Raw genomic sequence first — 18,140 nt, 5'->3', positions numbered from 1 at the left:
GCACGGAGAGAGAGATAATAAGAACTTCACGTACTGACATTGACTAAGCACCAGCAAAATGAAACAATGAATAAAAGACAAACAGATTTGAATTACCATGAAGCTGTGAAGACTGAGGTTTAAGAAAAGTTTTGTGAATTTTTTTATTTAATAATGTACGATATACTCATTAAATAATAAAATTCTCAGTCCAAAATTCTGAGATCACACTGAAAATAACAAAACATTTTTTTTGTTTAATTTTATTTGTATTTTAGAAACATTATGATATAACACGATTAAATATTTGTTATTATTTAAGTTTTTCAGTGTAATTTTTCATTCAAATTGATATGAAATTGCCAAATTTTTGTAGTGTACGTTTCGTATTGTTGATCACAGAACATTTTATTATTTCTCTCACACACACACACACACACACACACACACACACACACACACACACACACACACACACACACACACACACACACACACACACACTCTCTCTCTCTATCTCTCTCTCTCTCACACACACAAATACACACACACTGTATTTGTTGTATATGACCTCCCTCTAGTGGACAGACACATTAAAGCACATTCAGTTTTGACAATAAAATCACTTTTGTTGTTTACAGTAATGTGGGAGGATTTTCTCCCTCTTTTTATTCTCTCTTTCTTTCTCTTTTTCTCACTATCTTTCTCCGTGACACACGCACACACACACACACACACACACACACACACACACACACACACACACACACACACACACACACACACACACACACACACAATAACTCACTATTATGTTCACTCTCTCCCTGGTACTACAGAGAACAATGGAACAATGCAGCTCTTCTGTAATCCAGGGCTGGTGTGTCTAAACTGAGGCTCTACTCCTCACAAGACTGAGCGCTGTGATGCTGCACACCGCCGAAGATGAGCGAGGTGAGACGGTCAACATCAAGCTCCTATCGGCCGAGGTCCAGCTGGATAAAGGTGGGTCATTCTCTTAATAAGATTCAACTGATTGACGAGTTTAGAACAGGCAAAAAATAAAAGGGTGACTTCTAAAATTAAACAAAACAGAAAAAAAAAACAAAGAGGATTTCTTTCTGTTTTTGGCTCGTTTCTTCTTGAAGTCCCATACACTGTAAAACAAATATTTATTTACATCTGTTTCACTTGTTACATTACTTTATAAAGCTTGTTGTGACTTGCAGGACTTTGATTTAACATTTCTAAAGGCAGCAAGTAAACTTAAAATGTATATAAACTTTAAAACTTTATTAAAAGTTTAAGTTTCAAGTTTGTTTGGTGACATTTTTAAAGTATTGAATACTCTGAGAGTTTGAACTGTTTTCAGGAGTTCTTAAAGGGATAGTTCATCCAAAAATGAAAATTCATCATTTACTCACCCTCATGTCGTTCCAAACCTATATGAGTTGTTTTCTTATGTTGAACATAAAAGAAGATATTTTGAAGATTGCTGGTAATCAAACAGTTGGTGGTTCCTATTGACTTCCATAGTAGGAAAAGAAATACTATGGAATCAATGGGAACCACCAACGGTTTGATTACCAGCAATCTTCAAAATATCTTCTTTTATGTTCAATATAAGAAAGCAACTCATACAGGTTTGGAACGACACAAGGGTGAGTAAATGATGACAGAATTATCATTTTTGGGTGACCTATCCCATTAAGCTGTTCTTATAGACACTATAAATTATTGTAGTAATTTACTGTTATTCTAGTACTGTTTATTGATATTCAAAAATCTCCAGTTAAAGTGTATGAGGAGTTTGGGTGGGGATAGAATTCCTGTGTAAATGTGTGTGTTGTAGTGTAGTTTTTACAGTGACTAGCACACAGTGGTGACGCAGTTTCCCAACAGGGTGGCGATGATGACCATATGGACTGACGTTTGTGCTTTTGTGCTGCTCTTAGTGGTCAAGCAAACAGTGACTGTTTGATCCTCTTTTTATAGAAATCTGTTGGAATATGCATCCAGGTTTGCTTAGGGCCAAAACCAAAGCTTTCTTAAAGGGATAGTTCACCCAGAAATTAAATTTTTGTCATAATTTATGGGTTATTATTGTTTATATCACCAGAAGATAGTAATGTTTTTGACAAAATACATTATGAAGCGATATCACCTTTAGTTTCCATCAGACATACAATATTTACTACAGTTATTGTTAGGGCAATATGTGTTTTTGTTACAGAATTAACAATAACTGTAGTTCCCACACATTTTGACCAGTGAATTTTCATGATTTTTCTGAAGTTCCTTGTATACACAACAAAATACTTTGTACAACAAGATTGTTTCTTCATTGAAACAGATTTGGCTGCGTGTTTGTAAGAAACAAATTAATCTTTAAGGTGTTTTAACTTAATCTCAAAATATCCTTAATGCATAATAACACTGTTGTCCTTTCACATCAAAATCCTATGATATATTTGTTTATAACTGTCCTGGACTGTTTTAGCTTGTAAACAGTGCTTGATCTGTGAATATTTCTCTCTTGATTCATACGAGATGACTTTTTACTGAAGAACGGAATATGGATAGGCAACTCATATTTTAGCCAGAAGCAACGGTTTGAAGTTAAAAACATCTTGATGAATTTGTTTCTTACAAACAAGCAACTTTTTGCTTCACAAGACGTTCATTGATGGACTGGAGTCATGTGGATTCCTTGTGGATTTAATGTGATGATTTTTATCAGCAGTTTGGACTCTCATTCTGACGGCACCCATTCACTTCAGAGGAGCCACTGGTGGGCAAGTGAAATCTGCTCAGAAGAAAAAAAAACTTTTCAGCAAATATATTTTTTTGGGGTGAACTATTCATTTATAGTATGATTATTTTCTACTTATTTGTGATTACACTTAGCTAAACCACTATAAACATTTCAATGACTTTTATGGGTTATTTTCTAGTTTTTCCAAGTCTGGAAAACACAATTTTAGTATTCCCCTCTCCATGTTTTCAATCGGCTGTGGGAACCTGTAATAGCTTAACATATGGTTAAAACAACAATTATCACTCTAAACTGTGCTAAAAGTCAGAAATATTGACATATAGTTTTGCACAAACTTTTATTATTTCTTAAAAACAAGCAGTGAAGCGATTCTGTTTAGAATGTGGTTGTTGACAAGACATTAAATAAACCGAAATGAAATACAATTAAAACACTTGTTTTATCAAGCCCTATCTTTTAAAGTGGATTTATTCTAGACCCAAATTCCAGAATTCAACTACAGCGGTTTAAAGTTCCCGGGTTCCTCCAGCGTCCCTACATTCATCGCGCATTCTGCCTCATCCAGCTCGTGCTGTGAATGGACGGCTTCCGTTCTTTTCCGGCTACACCTGCTCATCCCACCAGGAAGTACTGGGCGATAAATCCTAAAGTAATAATCCCTTTTACCTGGAGCTAGAGGAGCTAACAAACATTATTATGCAGTGTATCCGGGGAAAGCCCTCCGATTAGATTCATGCGATCGACGCGCACGATTAATGCAGGGTAAAAAACACCGTCAATTCCCTGCAAGTTGGGGTTATTGTTTTCCTGCGGTGTAGCGTTTAGGTTTTTTTTGCGGTCCTAACCTCCCTCCGGCAATGGGATGCTGTGGAAGCGCAGAGGTAAGCGATGCTCCCCGCGACAATACGTGATACAATGTATCGAATCTCGCCCGGATGTGTTGATACATTGTTACATTGTTGCTGGCGCTGTGATACATTGTTTCACGGCTGATCGCCTTTGACGGGCCAATGAAGTGCTGTACTGTCGCTTGCACTGCATGTAATCCTATCATTATGTGCTATGCGATCGCACATAGCGATGAATGCATTTGACTATGACTATGATTTCGCCTTTGCATCAAAATACAAGGCGTTAGATCTATTTTTTTTAAAAAATTTTGCCCATCATCATAGTGTAATGTGTTAGTAAACACGTTTACACGCACTGCTGTCCTCTTACTACACACCGGTTACACAAAGGATGTCATTTATAAATGGATATCAGTTGTGATCGGTGCTTGTTATGTAAAATTGATTTTTGAATATGCACATTTTGACAGGTCACATTTGTGAGGCCATATGAAAGTACTGTTAATCTTTTGCAGCAGTTAACTAGTTATGTAAAAAAGAAATTGACTTGTGTTGTTTTTTGATGATTATTTTTAGATCTAAGTGTTTCATAACCAATATGTAAAACATAGTGACACAGTAATATATTTATCCATTCCTGATATCTGAAGGTACAGTTAATAATGATATTAAGAAGAAGATACAAATAATAATGAATAACTTATGTAAACATTTATTTACTAAAGATATTTTCTATTAAATGAGCAATAATAGCAGTGTTATTTTATAAGAGTTACCAAAATGGCATAATTTTCATTAAACTCTTTATATTTCTGCATCTGATATTTTAGAACCAATTAAGTGAAAAAGTATAAATGTAGGAAGACAGTATTGATTATCACTTTATCTTTAATGTGCAGGCATGCTATTTAAATCAAATGATAATCAGTTTAAGCATGGCTGAATATGAAGCATTGTGTCTTTGTTTTTCAGAGGCCAAAAAGAGAATGGAAACCTTTGGAGGACCGAAGCTGCACGGATCTGCCATGGTTCCTGTTATTTACCTTGTTCCTTGTGGGAATGGTAAGTCAAAAGTTCACCTTATTCATAATTTTAAGACAGTATTGAGTTATTGAGTGCATGTTATGAAAGTACTTCTGGTCACACTGTGTAATACAGGGTTCATGTTACTTTGTATTTACATATACAGGTACTGAGTAATTTTAATGGTGATTTTTATAGTTCTAATTGGTCAGTTTTGGTATTCAGCAATCAGATGTTAATAAAAGGTGTCCAGGGCAACACTGTATAACTGTATTTTATATTCATGCATTTGTTTATTTATTATTTTAAAACGATAATATACATGCATCACATAATAAACACAAATAGGTAAATCGGGACTATGATGTGAAATAGACGTAGAGTTTAGGGTTCTTGGACACTCTGTGGTCTTATTCTTTTTCGGCTTAGTGTGACTTAATTAAATAAGTAAATGTGCTGTGTGTTTCAGAGTGTTCTTACACATAAGCAGCTCGTTATACGCTGGTGTTTGCAGCGTCTCAGAGTGGCTTGGTTTGCAGTAATTGCTCCACAAGAAATCATTTTTGCATGAGCTCTGAATTTGGGACACTTTAACATGAATTTGGAAAGACAACATGTAGCAACCATCTCCCCATACTTGTAAAGCTAAGCGCTTATCAACAAAAGAAGAGCATTAAAAGTCTAAATGTTTGTTAAAGTCTGGATTAATGTTTGAAAATTAAGAAATTACGGCATCCGTAAATATTAGTATTGTAATTTTATAGTTGTAATATAAACTAAAATATTTTTTTACAAATGTTTTTTTACTTAAAATAATAATAATTCAAATTTGGTTTTTATTTAGTAATTTTTATATTTTTATTTAGTAGTAGTAGTAGCAGCAATTTATTATTACTATTGCTATTATTATTTTTATAGCCATTTTAACATAATTACTACATTTTGGTCAAATTATGCAGCCATACAAACAAGCACAGCAAACTACCGGAAACTAACTGGAAATAAAAAAGAAAAAAAAGCTAATTTTTATATAAAAAAAGGCAATTGTATTTTTTCCCACCAAAATCATGCAGCTGTAGTTAAAGCCCATTTATTTACTTAGTCAGTTAGTTAGTTAGTTAGGCATGTAATACAATATTACACCTAATACACTGCTAATTCATTCAATACTGTTTCCAGGATAAATAAATATTTTAAGGCTCAGCTTTTTTGCTTGAAATTTCCCTTTTGATAAATAGGGTTTTGTCACCTTGCTGAGGTTTTTGTGATCAGCTACAATGAGCATCACTTAGTTTCTATTTCTGTGGTGTATTACAGAGTACCTCCACCCAGTGTGAAATCTCACTGCTCCAAAATCCCATTCCAAATAACTGTGTAGTTAACATTATGGTCTGAGGTCTCACAGCAGTTTTGCATTCAGCACAAACAGACAAATTGCTTGTCACTGAAAAGAACATTAGACATTGTGTTAGTGTATGTCTCAACATACATGTCATGCAAGGAGGCTGATGTTTGCCAAATAAAGAAACTCAAAGGAATCTTTTGATTTAGTGGTGAATCTTTCTATAATTAGCTTTAGATGGACAAATAAGATGCTGCAAATAATTTTTTCCCACATGTTTGCCTGTAAGTTTTTTTTTTTTTTTTTTTTTTTAAACAAATATTTTTCATGATTTCTGTTAATTCACTCTTTTAGTGTGGCATCTGTGGGTTTACCATCATGACTGGAGGGGCGGCGCGGCTCGTCTTCGGATATGACAGCTACGGTAACACGTGTGGCCAACGCAACGAGCCCATCGAAGGGGTCCGGCTGAGTGGTCTCGACCATACTGACAGAAAGTGAGTAAGCTCACCTTTCATCCCTCTCTCACCCTTTTTTATACACTCAGCCCGGATGCACCATCACCAGCACTCAATTTTCCCTCCTCCTTAATCTCTGCTTTTACACCCCCGTTTTTCTCTGTTGTAAATGGTCAGTGGTGAAATCAGAGCGCTCCAGCTCCTTGCCCTTCGATTATCACATTAATGCAAATGTCAAACGGCTGGTGTTTCACCTCGAGATGGCTGAGGACTATCTGAGCTACACACACAGAGCCTTGAATAATTCAGTACAGGCCCTGAGGATGGGTACTGTCACAGTGTGCGGCCCTTAATGGGTGCTAGCCTGCAGGAAAGAAAGGTATTGCAGGCCATTTCATTTGTAGCACTGTCAAATGACAGTTTTTGGCTCTTCGGTGTGGTTGAAATGAATTGTACATAGCTTTTTAGAGATGGGGCTGAGATCTGACTCATCACAAGGCAGAGTGATTCATTTTGTGGAGTATTCACTGGCTTGTCAGAGCAGATGTGAACTGCGCATCCCTGTGTGTGTAATAAGCAAAGAGTACGCATGTTGTGCACCTGCCTATAGGCACATATTACTGTACTAATGCGGTCTTTCAATAACAAAGAAAAAATATTGCACCAGACTTTAGACCAGGTTTGAGTTAGTCTATGGCGCAGTCTATTTTAAATTCCTCAAAATAGCAATGTGTTAACAATGCGCCTGAACACACCTCTTTTTTTGACCTGCACGCCCATGGGCGCACAAGTGTGCACAAAAGCATTTGCTATTTAAACAATGCGGTGCAGGATGGGAAAATGAGAACTGCATTAGGCTGAAAATATCAAAAACACTCGCACCGGGTGTATGATAGGGCCCCATGTCTATTATCATGTCTATCATGCTGAAAACTTATTTGTGTGCATTTTAAAGCTGTATCAGTTGAAAACTCTGATAGACTGTTTTCTGAGCGCACACATATGAAACATGCGCACAGAAAGCAGCTGTCACATGTAGGCTGTGTATCGCCAACAAAGTCATGATACGATATGTATCACGATACGATATATATCATGATATGTATCACCCCAGCAGAATTTAGTAAAATGGTTGTTTATTAAACACTGAATACTATATGGCCATTGCTAACTATAGGCAGAGCAGGCAGTTGACCTCTGCATTATGAAGGGCCTCTATCTTCGGAACACAATTTAAGATATTTTGGATGAAAACCGGGAGGCCTGTGACTGTCCCATAGACTGCCAAGTAAATAACAGTGTCAAGGTCCATAAAAGGTATGAAAGTTGTCGTCAGAATGCTCCATCTGCCAATCAATTGTGCGAAGAAAACAAAAATAACGACTTTATTCAACAATTCCTTTGTCAACAGTTTCCTCTGTGTCTCTTCATATCACCGTATGATATGTATGCTCTTCTGTGTCATCCACGCCACAAGGATGCACTGTTTCTACGTGAATTTATCTTTGATTTGAAAAAAAAAAAATGCGCATCCTTGTGACGCAGATAATACAGAAGAGCATACGCAGCATATGGTGATATGGAGAGACACAGAGGAGACCGTTGACAAAGGAATTGTTGAATAAAGTCAATATTTTTGTTTTCTTCTCTTACAAAAAGTGTTCCCGTCGCTTCATATAACCCAGATTTCACATCAGATGGCAGATGGAGTATTCTGATGACAACTTTCATACCTTTCATGGACCTTGACACTGTTATTTATTTGGCAGTCTACGGGACAGTCACAGGCCTCCCGGTTTTCATCCCAGAAATATTCAATTGTGTTCAGAAGACAAACAGAGCTTGGTTTGGAACAACATGGGGGTAAGTGATTAATGACAAAATTTTCATTTTGGGGTGGAGTATCCCTTTAACTGCTGAAGTGCTACATTATCTTTCTCAGCAAGGAGTTGGTTACATCATTGTTTTGGAAGCAATTAAAGCCAGAGCTTCATTGTTAAATTGCCCCTATTATGCCATTTTTAAGGTTCCTAATATTATTTTGGGAATCTCCTACAGCAGGTTAACTACATGCAAGGTCAAAAAACGCTTTTTTACTCATGTTTACTCTTAATATACATTTACTTTCAATGCATTTCTTAATGATTCGTAAACAATTTGTACAAAGCACTTCTAAGATTCAGTCACTCTAAACCCGTCCTTTCCGTGAGCCTACTCTGCTCTGATTGGTCAGATGGCCCAGTCCTTTCTTATTTGTCTACCGTGTACAGCATGTTTCATAAACAAAATGCTCATTGTCATAACTGAATGACAGCTCCGGAGAGAATGTATAGAGAGAAAAGTCTGGACTGGAGCAGGATGTTTCTCAGTGGTAAGTGTCAGCTTAGTTTGTGGTAGTTATAAGACGTGATTGCAGCGTCATTGTTATAATTTATTTAGGTGCATGTGTGGGAACTGTATCAGAATGCCAAGCGAAGGTGAAAACCTCTGCTGCCATGAAGTACGACAAGTAGTATTATACGTTTCTGCATTATTTGTGCATTAGACACATCTTTTGTAAAGAATTAAGTGTATTTTGAACAATCAGTATGCCATGAAGTACGACAAGTAGTATTATACGTTTCTGCATTATTTGTGCATGGGGGGGGGGGGGGCTTTTGTAAAGAATTAAGTGTATTTTGAACAATCAGTAGAAAATATAAACATCTATTACTGATCATACTTACAGGTTGTGATTCAGTGGAGCCAGCTGGTCCAAATACTCTGGGTACTAAGCCATCTTTCAAGCATTTTGTGAATCTCGCATTGAACTCCCTGAGATTAGAGAGGCAGTTGTAAGTAAAATGACAGGAACACAAAAAATGATTGGGATTTTTTGCTGTGGTATCATTGAATAAATGTATGTCAACCACTGATTCTTTGCAGCCTCATCTTCCTCATCGAAAGTGAAAATAAAACAAATTTACTTTCACAACATAGGACACAGCGTTTTCTCGACATGATGTTAACCACACAGAAATGCTACACTGTTTGAGGGTGGGTCAAGTTGTTCGCGGCTGGCCAACGTAGAACATAGGCAGGCATTATGCAAATGTTTCTCAGTGATGTGTAGTCATTATGGGAGTGGGATTCGAATGCCTGATGACCCGTTTAGGTGATTCAGAGTCAATTCTTTTTTTTTTTTTTTTTTTTTTAGAGACAATAATAATAATAATAGTAATAGTTTTCTTATTTTTGTAAAGGATGTCTAGACTTAAATGCCTCAAATGTGACCCTGGACCACAAAACCAGTCATAAGGGTTAATTTTTCACCTGAAAGCTGAATAAATAAGCTTTCCATTGATGTATGTTTTTTTTGTTAGGATAGGACCATATTTGGCCAAGATACAACTATCTAAAATCTGGAATCTGAGGGTGCAAAAAAAAATCAAAATATTTAGAAAATCGCCTTTAAAGTTGTCCAAATGAAGTTCTTAGCAATGCATATTACTAATTAAAGTTAAGTTTTAATATACTGTATTTGCAGTCGGAAATTTACAAAATTTCTTCATGAAACATGATCTTTACTTAATATCCTAATGATTTTTGGCATAAAAGAAAAATCTATAATTCTGACCCATACAATGTATTTTTGGCTATTGCTACAAATCTACCCCAGTGACTGGTCCAGGGTCACAAATGAAATCGAGGTCACCCCTAATTTGGTACAGAATGTCTAATATGGGGCTAATTTCATCATCAAAACAGCAGGTAAAACACATTGGTTGTTAATAAAAACCTTTACACCTTACCTTATTAATTTATTTAATGAGGTAAATTCACATTTATTATGATCGATTTTGACCTATCTAAATGTCTAAATAGGTGTATCAAATTTAAGTGGACAATTAGATTCTGGTATCATTAAATTAATGCTTAACATATTTTCATTAATTTAAAATTCTAATTTAATCTTCTAAAGAAATGTTTCACATATCATAAAATGTGAACATTTGAATGTTAGGATTGACCGTTCTCAATATGCAGTAGGCTGCAAATACATGGGCTAAATAGAGAGATTGCTTGCTTTGATAGATATAAGTTAACACAACTTGATATGAAAGATGTCCAGGTCCTCCAGATACTTAAAGATGAATAAAAAGACATCCCATGCTTCATTGGGTGTTTTTATTTGTATTATTTTACAAAAGTAATGTAATTTGTAATTTTATGAAAAGATATGATCAAAAATTATTCACGGATCATGGCATGGACACAGACACTTTCCTTAACAGAGTCCTTCCTCCAGGTTTCTCAGAAGCCAAAGTGCTCATAGTTGGCTAAACTTCTGTAGCAGTGAATGGGAGATGACCTCTAATATATATATTTTTTGTATTCCCATTTGCTTGAATAGCTAAAGAAAAACTCCATGATAGTGTGTTCATGACTTTCAAAAAGAGGAAAAAATAGAAAGAGACAGAAGAGAGAACGATGTAAAATAACAGTCAATCCCATAAATACTGCAGAGCTATTTATTTTTTGTTTGTTGTGATCCTTTGCAGCTAAATTTAACCTTGATTTAGACTATTTATTATACACTATTCATTTTTTTTAAACCTTGCAGTTTTTCACTCCGTTTTAATAAATGTTGTTATTTTATTATAATTAAGGGTGGTACTGTGGAGCACTTTTGTTTTGTTGTTGTAAATGTGTATCGAACACAGCCGTGTATGGTGAGCAGCACTCAAATAAGTTCTCTTTCATGTCTTATTGTGCTTAAAATGTCAAATACACGTTCATGTCAAAAACACATAGGTTACACAAACACAGACATTTCTTACTTCAGGGGTGGGGAATGTTTATCCTGGAGGGCCGGTGTCCCTGCAGAATTTAATTCCAACCCTAATCAAACATACCTAAACAAGCTAATCAGGGTCTTCAGGATACAGGTAGATATATTTTTTCCCAGTGTTGAAGCTAAACCCTGCAGGGACATCGGCCCTCCAGGATCAACGATCCCCACCCCTGTCTTACTTTAATGCTGCTTTTAAATGCTCTTGCGTGAAGATAGACATGGCGGATTGTGTGTGTGTGTGGCTCCCTCCCTTATTCAGGAAGAATTAAATGTTCAAAAGTGACAGTAAACAAGACAATCATAATGTAATAAAATGTATCTCTTTCATAATGCTGTTTTTTAATCTTTCTGTTCATGAAAGAATAAAATGCTAAAAATTAAGTAGAACAACTGCTTAAAACATTGATAATGATAATAAATGTGTCTTGAGCACCAAATCAGCATATTATAATGATTTCTGAAGGATCATGTGACACTGAAGACAGAAGTAATGATGCTGAAAATTCAGCTTTGTCATTACAGGAATAAATTACATTTTAAAATATATTAAAATACAATTTAAAAAAAAAAAATATGTAGTAATATTTCACAGTATTACAGTTTTTTACTGCAGCCTAGGTGACCATTAGAGATTTTTATTTTTTTTTATTTTGCCAACCCCAAACATTCAAATGGCGACATATTTAAATGGAGTTAATTGATTAACAGATGTTCAGGAGCAGGGCCACGCTCCAAACGATCACCTGACTTCCCGAAACCTCCATATATCGGGCCACCTCATACCGTACTGTTTGTTTCTTTCTCTCAAAGGACAGAAGGACTTGCCTGTTCTTAACGGCGTTCTGTTCGATTCAATGTCACTGACGTCACTTGAGGATCACCTCTCATCGTCCAGATCGCAGTCGTTTTCTGAGCGCTCACAAACATCCTTTCATCCCAAAATCCATTCTTTCACCCTTCCTTCAGCCATTTACAGCATACGGCTCCCAGTGTTCTAATGATTCAAACAGCTACTTCGGCAGTCCAGGTGCTTCATCCAGTGCCCCAAGGGACCCTACCTCACTTGGGCCAGCCAGGACTCCTCCAACCTCCAATTCCCTTCGTCTGGTCTACCATTCCCATTTTCTCCCTCCATCAATACCTTCACATCCTGCCACAGGTATATACTTAACCATAGCAACACCACATATTCGGCCAGCTTCAGCAGTCCATCACCTTCTGTCTCAGTAGCTCTACGCTCACAAATAAGTCAAGTCAAGTCAAGTCTGCTTTGTCAATTCTTCCACATGTACAGTACATACATACAGAGAATCGAAATTGTGTTACTCTCAGACCCCCGGTGCATACAGATAACACTAACAGTAGAGCCTAAAAATCTAGATACTGTAGAACTATACAATAAGGGAATGTAAAAAAGACATATAATAAAAAATAAAAATAAAGTTAAATAAAGCAGCGGAAGGCACATGTTAGATAGAGTGCAAACCAGTGAACAAACAGTGCAGATAAAAAGATTTTTTAGTGCAAAAAAGAGAAGCTTATTCAGTCTGATTAAAGTGACAAAAGGGCTCAAGAGCAGTTATTTTTTTAAACTGACTGATGAGGTGGTAGAATGATGTCAGTTCCATGGTGAATGAGGTAGTGAGCAGACCGATGCTGCACAAAGTGACTGGTGCATGTCATCGTATGTTAGTGGGAGGGGGAGTGGAAGGTTCTGGGGATGTGGGATCTGGGGGTGGGTTCATAGTTCAGTGGTGCCTGGGGCAGAAGAGTGATGGGGGGCAAGTTCGGGAGTGAGTTCAGCTTCCTGACAGCCTGATGGATGAAGCTGTCCTTCAGTCTGCTGGTCCTGGCCTGAAGACTCCGCAGTCTCCTCCCTGATGGCAGCAGACTGAAGAAGCTGTATGATCTTCTCAGCTGCTCTCACTATGCGTTGCAGAGTCTTGATGTGGTGCATGACTAACCGTTCAAAGCACTTCATGAGGATGGGAGTAAGTGCAACAGGACGGTAGTCATTGAAGCAGGATGGAGATGGCTTCTTCGGGACTGGAATGATGGTGGGTAGTTTTGAAACATGTGGGAACAACAGCCTGACTAAGTGAGATGTTGAAAATGTCTGTGAAGACATTAGTGAGTTCTGCTGCACAGTCTCTCAGTACACGCCCAGGAATGTTGTCAGGACCCGGAGCTTTGCGTGCATTGATCCTGCTGAAGGATCTCCTCACGCTGTCCGGGGTCAGTGTCATCACCTGGTCACCGGGAGGAGGTGGAGTCTTCTGTGCAGTGGAGCTGTTTTGTTTCTCAAAGCGAGCGAAGAAGGTGTTCAGCTCGTTCAGCAGAGAGATGTTGCTGTCACAGGTCCGTGGTGGGGGCTTGTAGTCCGTAATGGTCTGTATCCCCTGCCACAGGCTCCGAGTGTCTCTGCTGTTGCTGAATTGATGGGCTATCCTCCTGGAGAACTGTCTCTTAGCCTCTCTGATGCCGCGGGATAGGTTGGCCCTGGCTGTTCTCAGGCCCATATCATCTGCAGCTCTGAATGCAGCGTTCTGCGTCTCCAGGAGTCTGTAGACCTCCCCTGTCATCCACGGCTTCTGGTTAGCCCGGACAGTGATGGTTTTTGTGACTGTTACATCCTCAATACACTTGTTGATGTAGGGCAGTGACAGTCTCTGAGTACTCCTGGAGGTCAGTGGTGTTATTGTAAGTGGCAGCCTGCTTAAACATATTCCAGTCAGTTGTGTCAAAGCAGTCTTGATGAGCCTCTGACGATCCTTCCGGCCACACTTGAATCTGTTTTTGAACTGGTTTGGCGACTTTAATGAGCAGTCTGTATGCAGGCATTAGCAAGACAGTGATGTGGTCTGAGGCACCAAGGTGGGGGAGGGCATTGTAAGCTCCTCTCTGTGTGGTGTAAACAAAGTCTAAAATGTTTTTACCTCTTGTTGGAAGTTAATGTGTTGGTGTATTTTTGGAAACACACTCTTTAAGTCAGCATGGTTGAAATCCCCAGCTATGATGAGAAAAGCATCAGGGTGTGCTGTCTGCTGCTCACTGATGTGCTGGTGCAGTTCATTTAGTGCATCATTCCCGTTGCAGTTGTTGTTGTTCTGGGAAATGTAAACCGGCAGTCCAGCAGCAGGTCGCCTACACCAGTCCAACCAAGGGTCATTCAGGAGCCCTCTCAACCCTGAACTCTACTGCTGGATGTTTGAATTTTAAACATCACTTTACGTGAACTTGTTGAGCCTATCCATCAAGAATCCGATGAGGTTTCTGGGAAGGTGCCATTACTTCACCGTAAGCCACATTCGATCACAGATGCAGCCCTAGGATTTTAGACTCCCTTTCCGAAGCTACGATGGATTCTCGCTAACAACCACAGACTCCTTTATGTCCTTCACTTCCTCGAAGACATCAAATTGTTGCACCTTCATCTGCATCACCATAATTAGGATTTTCACACTAATCTACGTTTTCACTGAACTCTGCCTTCCATTATCAGAGTAGAAACCTCAGAGCCTCAAATTTCATCTGAGCTAGACAGATGTATTAAGCATCAGCTACAAAAACTTCTAGGCCACCTTAACAATGCCATCCAGATAATTCCTCAAGGGAAATCCTTCGCGTCAGACATTCTGTCAAAAGCAGCAACCATCCCTTCTCCTACGACAGAGTCATATTAGATAAGCATGCAATGGAAATGTGCCTCCGGCAACAACACCTCTCATCATGGAACAACATTTCTTTTCCATAATGTCTATTTCTCACATCCCGGCTGCATCCAACTATACAATGATGCAACACCCTAAATAGACTTCAACAGTTAATAGGGTGGCTGCTGGGTTGATTCCAAACAGCCTCCAGAGTTCAGTTTCCACAGTCAAGAGCAGTCTCCACAGCATTATGAAATATATTGCATAGTCATAGCAGCTATCCTCTGGGGGTTGAATGGTCCGAATCTACTCATCCGCTCAGACTATGCAGCAGAAGTCGAAACTATGAACAAGGGATGATCATGTTTGGCAGTTATGCAATTCATGCATGGGCTCACTTAATCTCCGCTCAACAACAATTCCTTCTCTGAGCAACTCATATACCAGGACTCCTCAATCTCGTAGCCGACTGTTCGTCTCATTTCCCATTTCCAGAAATTTAGACTTGGCTCCAGAATAAACATTCATCCCACTCCGGTCTCACCATAGATAAGACACCAAACATGCTTCTCAAGAAGCTATTCTTAATTGCCTTGCTCCAAGCATTATTTCAAGAATACCTTTCCGGCTGGAACTGTCTCAAAGCTTCCTTTCCCTTCAACCAACCAATCGTCCATTCACAACTTAATATCTTACACTCATTCCTTCCTAAGATCCACATGTGCATTTCTAAACCTACTTGTCAGGGATCAGCAACTCCTATGAACAACCACTGGCTATGATTTCCCAGCTTTCTCTCATTCTCACACATTTGTACTAATAAAGGCTTACGAAAACAAGAACCTGCGTTAACCATTGAACGCCTGAACTATTCAGTCTCTGCATTTTCTCTGTATGATCAGGCCATCTACATTCCAAGCTCACGCTTAACTCAGGTCTTCTCAACTTTGGGGGTCCTAATTGTCTGGCCTAAATATATGATAGAGATGGTACCCCCACCCTGAGTCTCTCTGAGCCATCAATTCCAGATGCCCTGATTAACCTGACCATCATCCCATTCCCTCAACACCTTTGTCCTCTTTCTACTCTTCCCCAACACTCTGTTCAACTAACAGTTTCATAGGTTGTTTGTGGCGTGCTCCTAGCTAGTGAAATGGAGTTAATTAGGGCCACGCCCCAAACGATCACCTGACTTCCCGAAACCTCCATATATCGGGCCACCTCATACCTTACTGTTTGTTTCTTTCTCTTGAAACCCACCCTTCCCTCCCTTTCTCATCCATCAGCCGACCTTATCCCACATTATCTTTCTTTCAGGTTGTATCAGGGGGTCCTAATTGTCTGGCTAAATATATGATACAGATGGTCCTGAGTCTCTCTGAGCCATCAATTTTCTATGATCAACCTGACCATCATCCATTCCCTCGACCCCTTCGTCCTCTTTCTACTCTTCCCCAACACTCTGTTCAATGAACAGTTTCATAGCTTGTTTGTGGCATGGTCCTAGCTAGTGAAATAGCATTTCTATCTACATTGATCATTTTGATATGTGTCTGTATTTCACAGTTCATGATGGTGGCAATTTTCCTGCTGGACAATTTTCAAGTCACATTTGACCTGAAATTGCTAATAAAACAACACCCAATTTGAATAGATAATTTTATGTTTATGACAAGAAAGTTCTTTGCTGTCCAGCCATGATGAAAATAAAAGATAAAATTATAGCATTTGTGGACAATAAAATTACATGTTATGTCAACCTCGCATTTACAAAATCTATTTTGTGATTAGCAGATTTTATTTTCCGTTTCACATTTAGTATTTTTTTTTTTCATGAGGGTGATGTTGCCTGTGTGTGATTTAGTACTTGTCTAGGTGTTTGCTTATCCTATTACAACCATATAGCTCTGAGTAATTGCTTCATTTATTCATGTCATAAAAGAGATGGGTGTGGTAAATACCACCTAGAGTGAGATGTTCCTACAGGAAGGCGTGACTGCTCGTTTCTTGTCTTCCTTTTATTAAAGCTTTACCTCTGGCTCAAAATACAGAAGCACTAGAGACACGTAATCACCCCTGAGCAGCACTACACTAACCTCCATATCATTCTCTCTTTATACGCACACACACATCTTCAAACTAGGCTTATTGGAAATACGTTTCTCTGCATACATTTTAGCAAACTCCAAAAACACACCCATACAAACGTACTTATATCAATTCAATGCAATTTCGAGCTACTAGCAAACACCAACAACTTTTATTCCTTTTCACACAAATTACAATTACATGAGCAGATTACTGATTAATAAACACTGATTTCTGGGACAATGCTGTGTTATGACTTCAAAACGCTATTACCATAATGCATGCTTTGTAAACAAATACATTTGACTTCTGCATCATGTAACCAGGTCCATATGTATGTTTTTTTTGTATGTACTGCACAGTTAATTGGCTTGGAGGGTTGTGATCTGTTGACCTTTACCTTTCTACTTGGCGCTTACTATGTAAGTAGTAATGATGTGCTTCGTTAGGAAGATTTGACATTTGCCTGCTTTGTTGATGTTAGACTTTAGTGACTAGATTAGCACAGGCCTGTGGGTCATTCAGTGAGGGATGAGAGTTATAGTGATCCTGGTTGTGGTCTGGACTGAGGTCTAGTATGAGATTGGCATTTATATTTACTGACAAGCAAAAAACTGAGAAGGTCGATTTGGTCAGTCACACTTGTAAACATTTTAGTTGTTATAGAAAATCTACAGATTCACACTCTGTGTACCATATTGATTTTACTATGATTACATAGAGCAATAATAAGCGTATGAGTTTTACATCGCATGGCTGCGCTTCTATTTTGCCATACTAAACTTAGCAATAAACACATTGAAAATAGTGCACAATATATATGTTTGTCAAGATAATCTCTTAAAGGGGGCTTTTATTTAGCAAATCAGAGAGCAAATTACAGATCCACTGTTTTAAAACAGACATTTGTTGGGCTGAATGTCCTTTTATGCCACACAGCAGGCAAGCATTATAACATAGACTTTCCTCCAAAATGCAGATTTACCATGCTACAACTTGTTACAAAGTTTGATTTGATTTATTAATTTACTTACGATAACAATTTAAGTATATTTAAATGTATTATTAACTTCGTTATGTGCATATTTACTACTTACCTGAAAATATTTATTTATTAATAATTTATATCAAATATT

General features: G+C 38.0%; 1 protein-coding gene across 4 annotated transcripts in view; it reads left to right on the top strand.

Annotated features, from left to right (window-relative positions):
- The first annotated feature begins 717 nt into the window (after window positions 1-717).
- LOC109102422 (choline transporter-like protein 1) overlaps window positions 718-18,140 on the top strand; it is a 31,890-nt gene continuing 14,467 nt past the window's right edge. For 2 of the 4 annotated variants that reach the window (XM_042769927.1, XM_042769925.1), the window contains exons 1-3: window positions 3,309-3,404; window positions 4,579-4,668; window positions 6,326-6,468. In XM_042769927.1, coding sequence (XP_042625861.1) covers window positions 3,333-3,404; window positions 4,579-4,668; window positions 6,326-6,468 — 305 coding nt within the window. In that variant the 5' untranslated portion in view covers window positions 3,309-3,332. Of the gene's footprint in view, window positions 985-3,308; window positions 3,637-4,578; window positions 4,669-6,325; window positions 6,469-18,140 lie in introns of those variants that run through there. The other 2 variants (XM_042769924.1, XM_042769926.1) reach the window with 2 other exon arrangements.

This window comes from Cyprinus carpio, chromosome A14 (genome assembly GCF_018340385.1).
Source record: "Cyprinus carpio isolate SPL01 chromosome A14, ASM1834038v1, whole genome shotgun sequence".
NCBI classification, from domain to species: domain Eukaryota; kingdom Metazoa; phylum Chordata; class Actinopteri; order Cypriniformes; family Cyprinidae; genus Cyprinus; species Cyprinus carpio.
The sequence above is the reverse complement of the archived record's forward strand: the minus strand, read 5'-3'. Positions and strand labels throughout refer to the sequence as shown.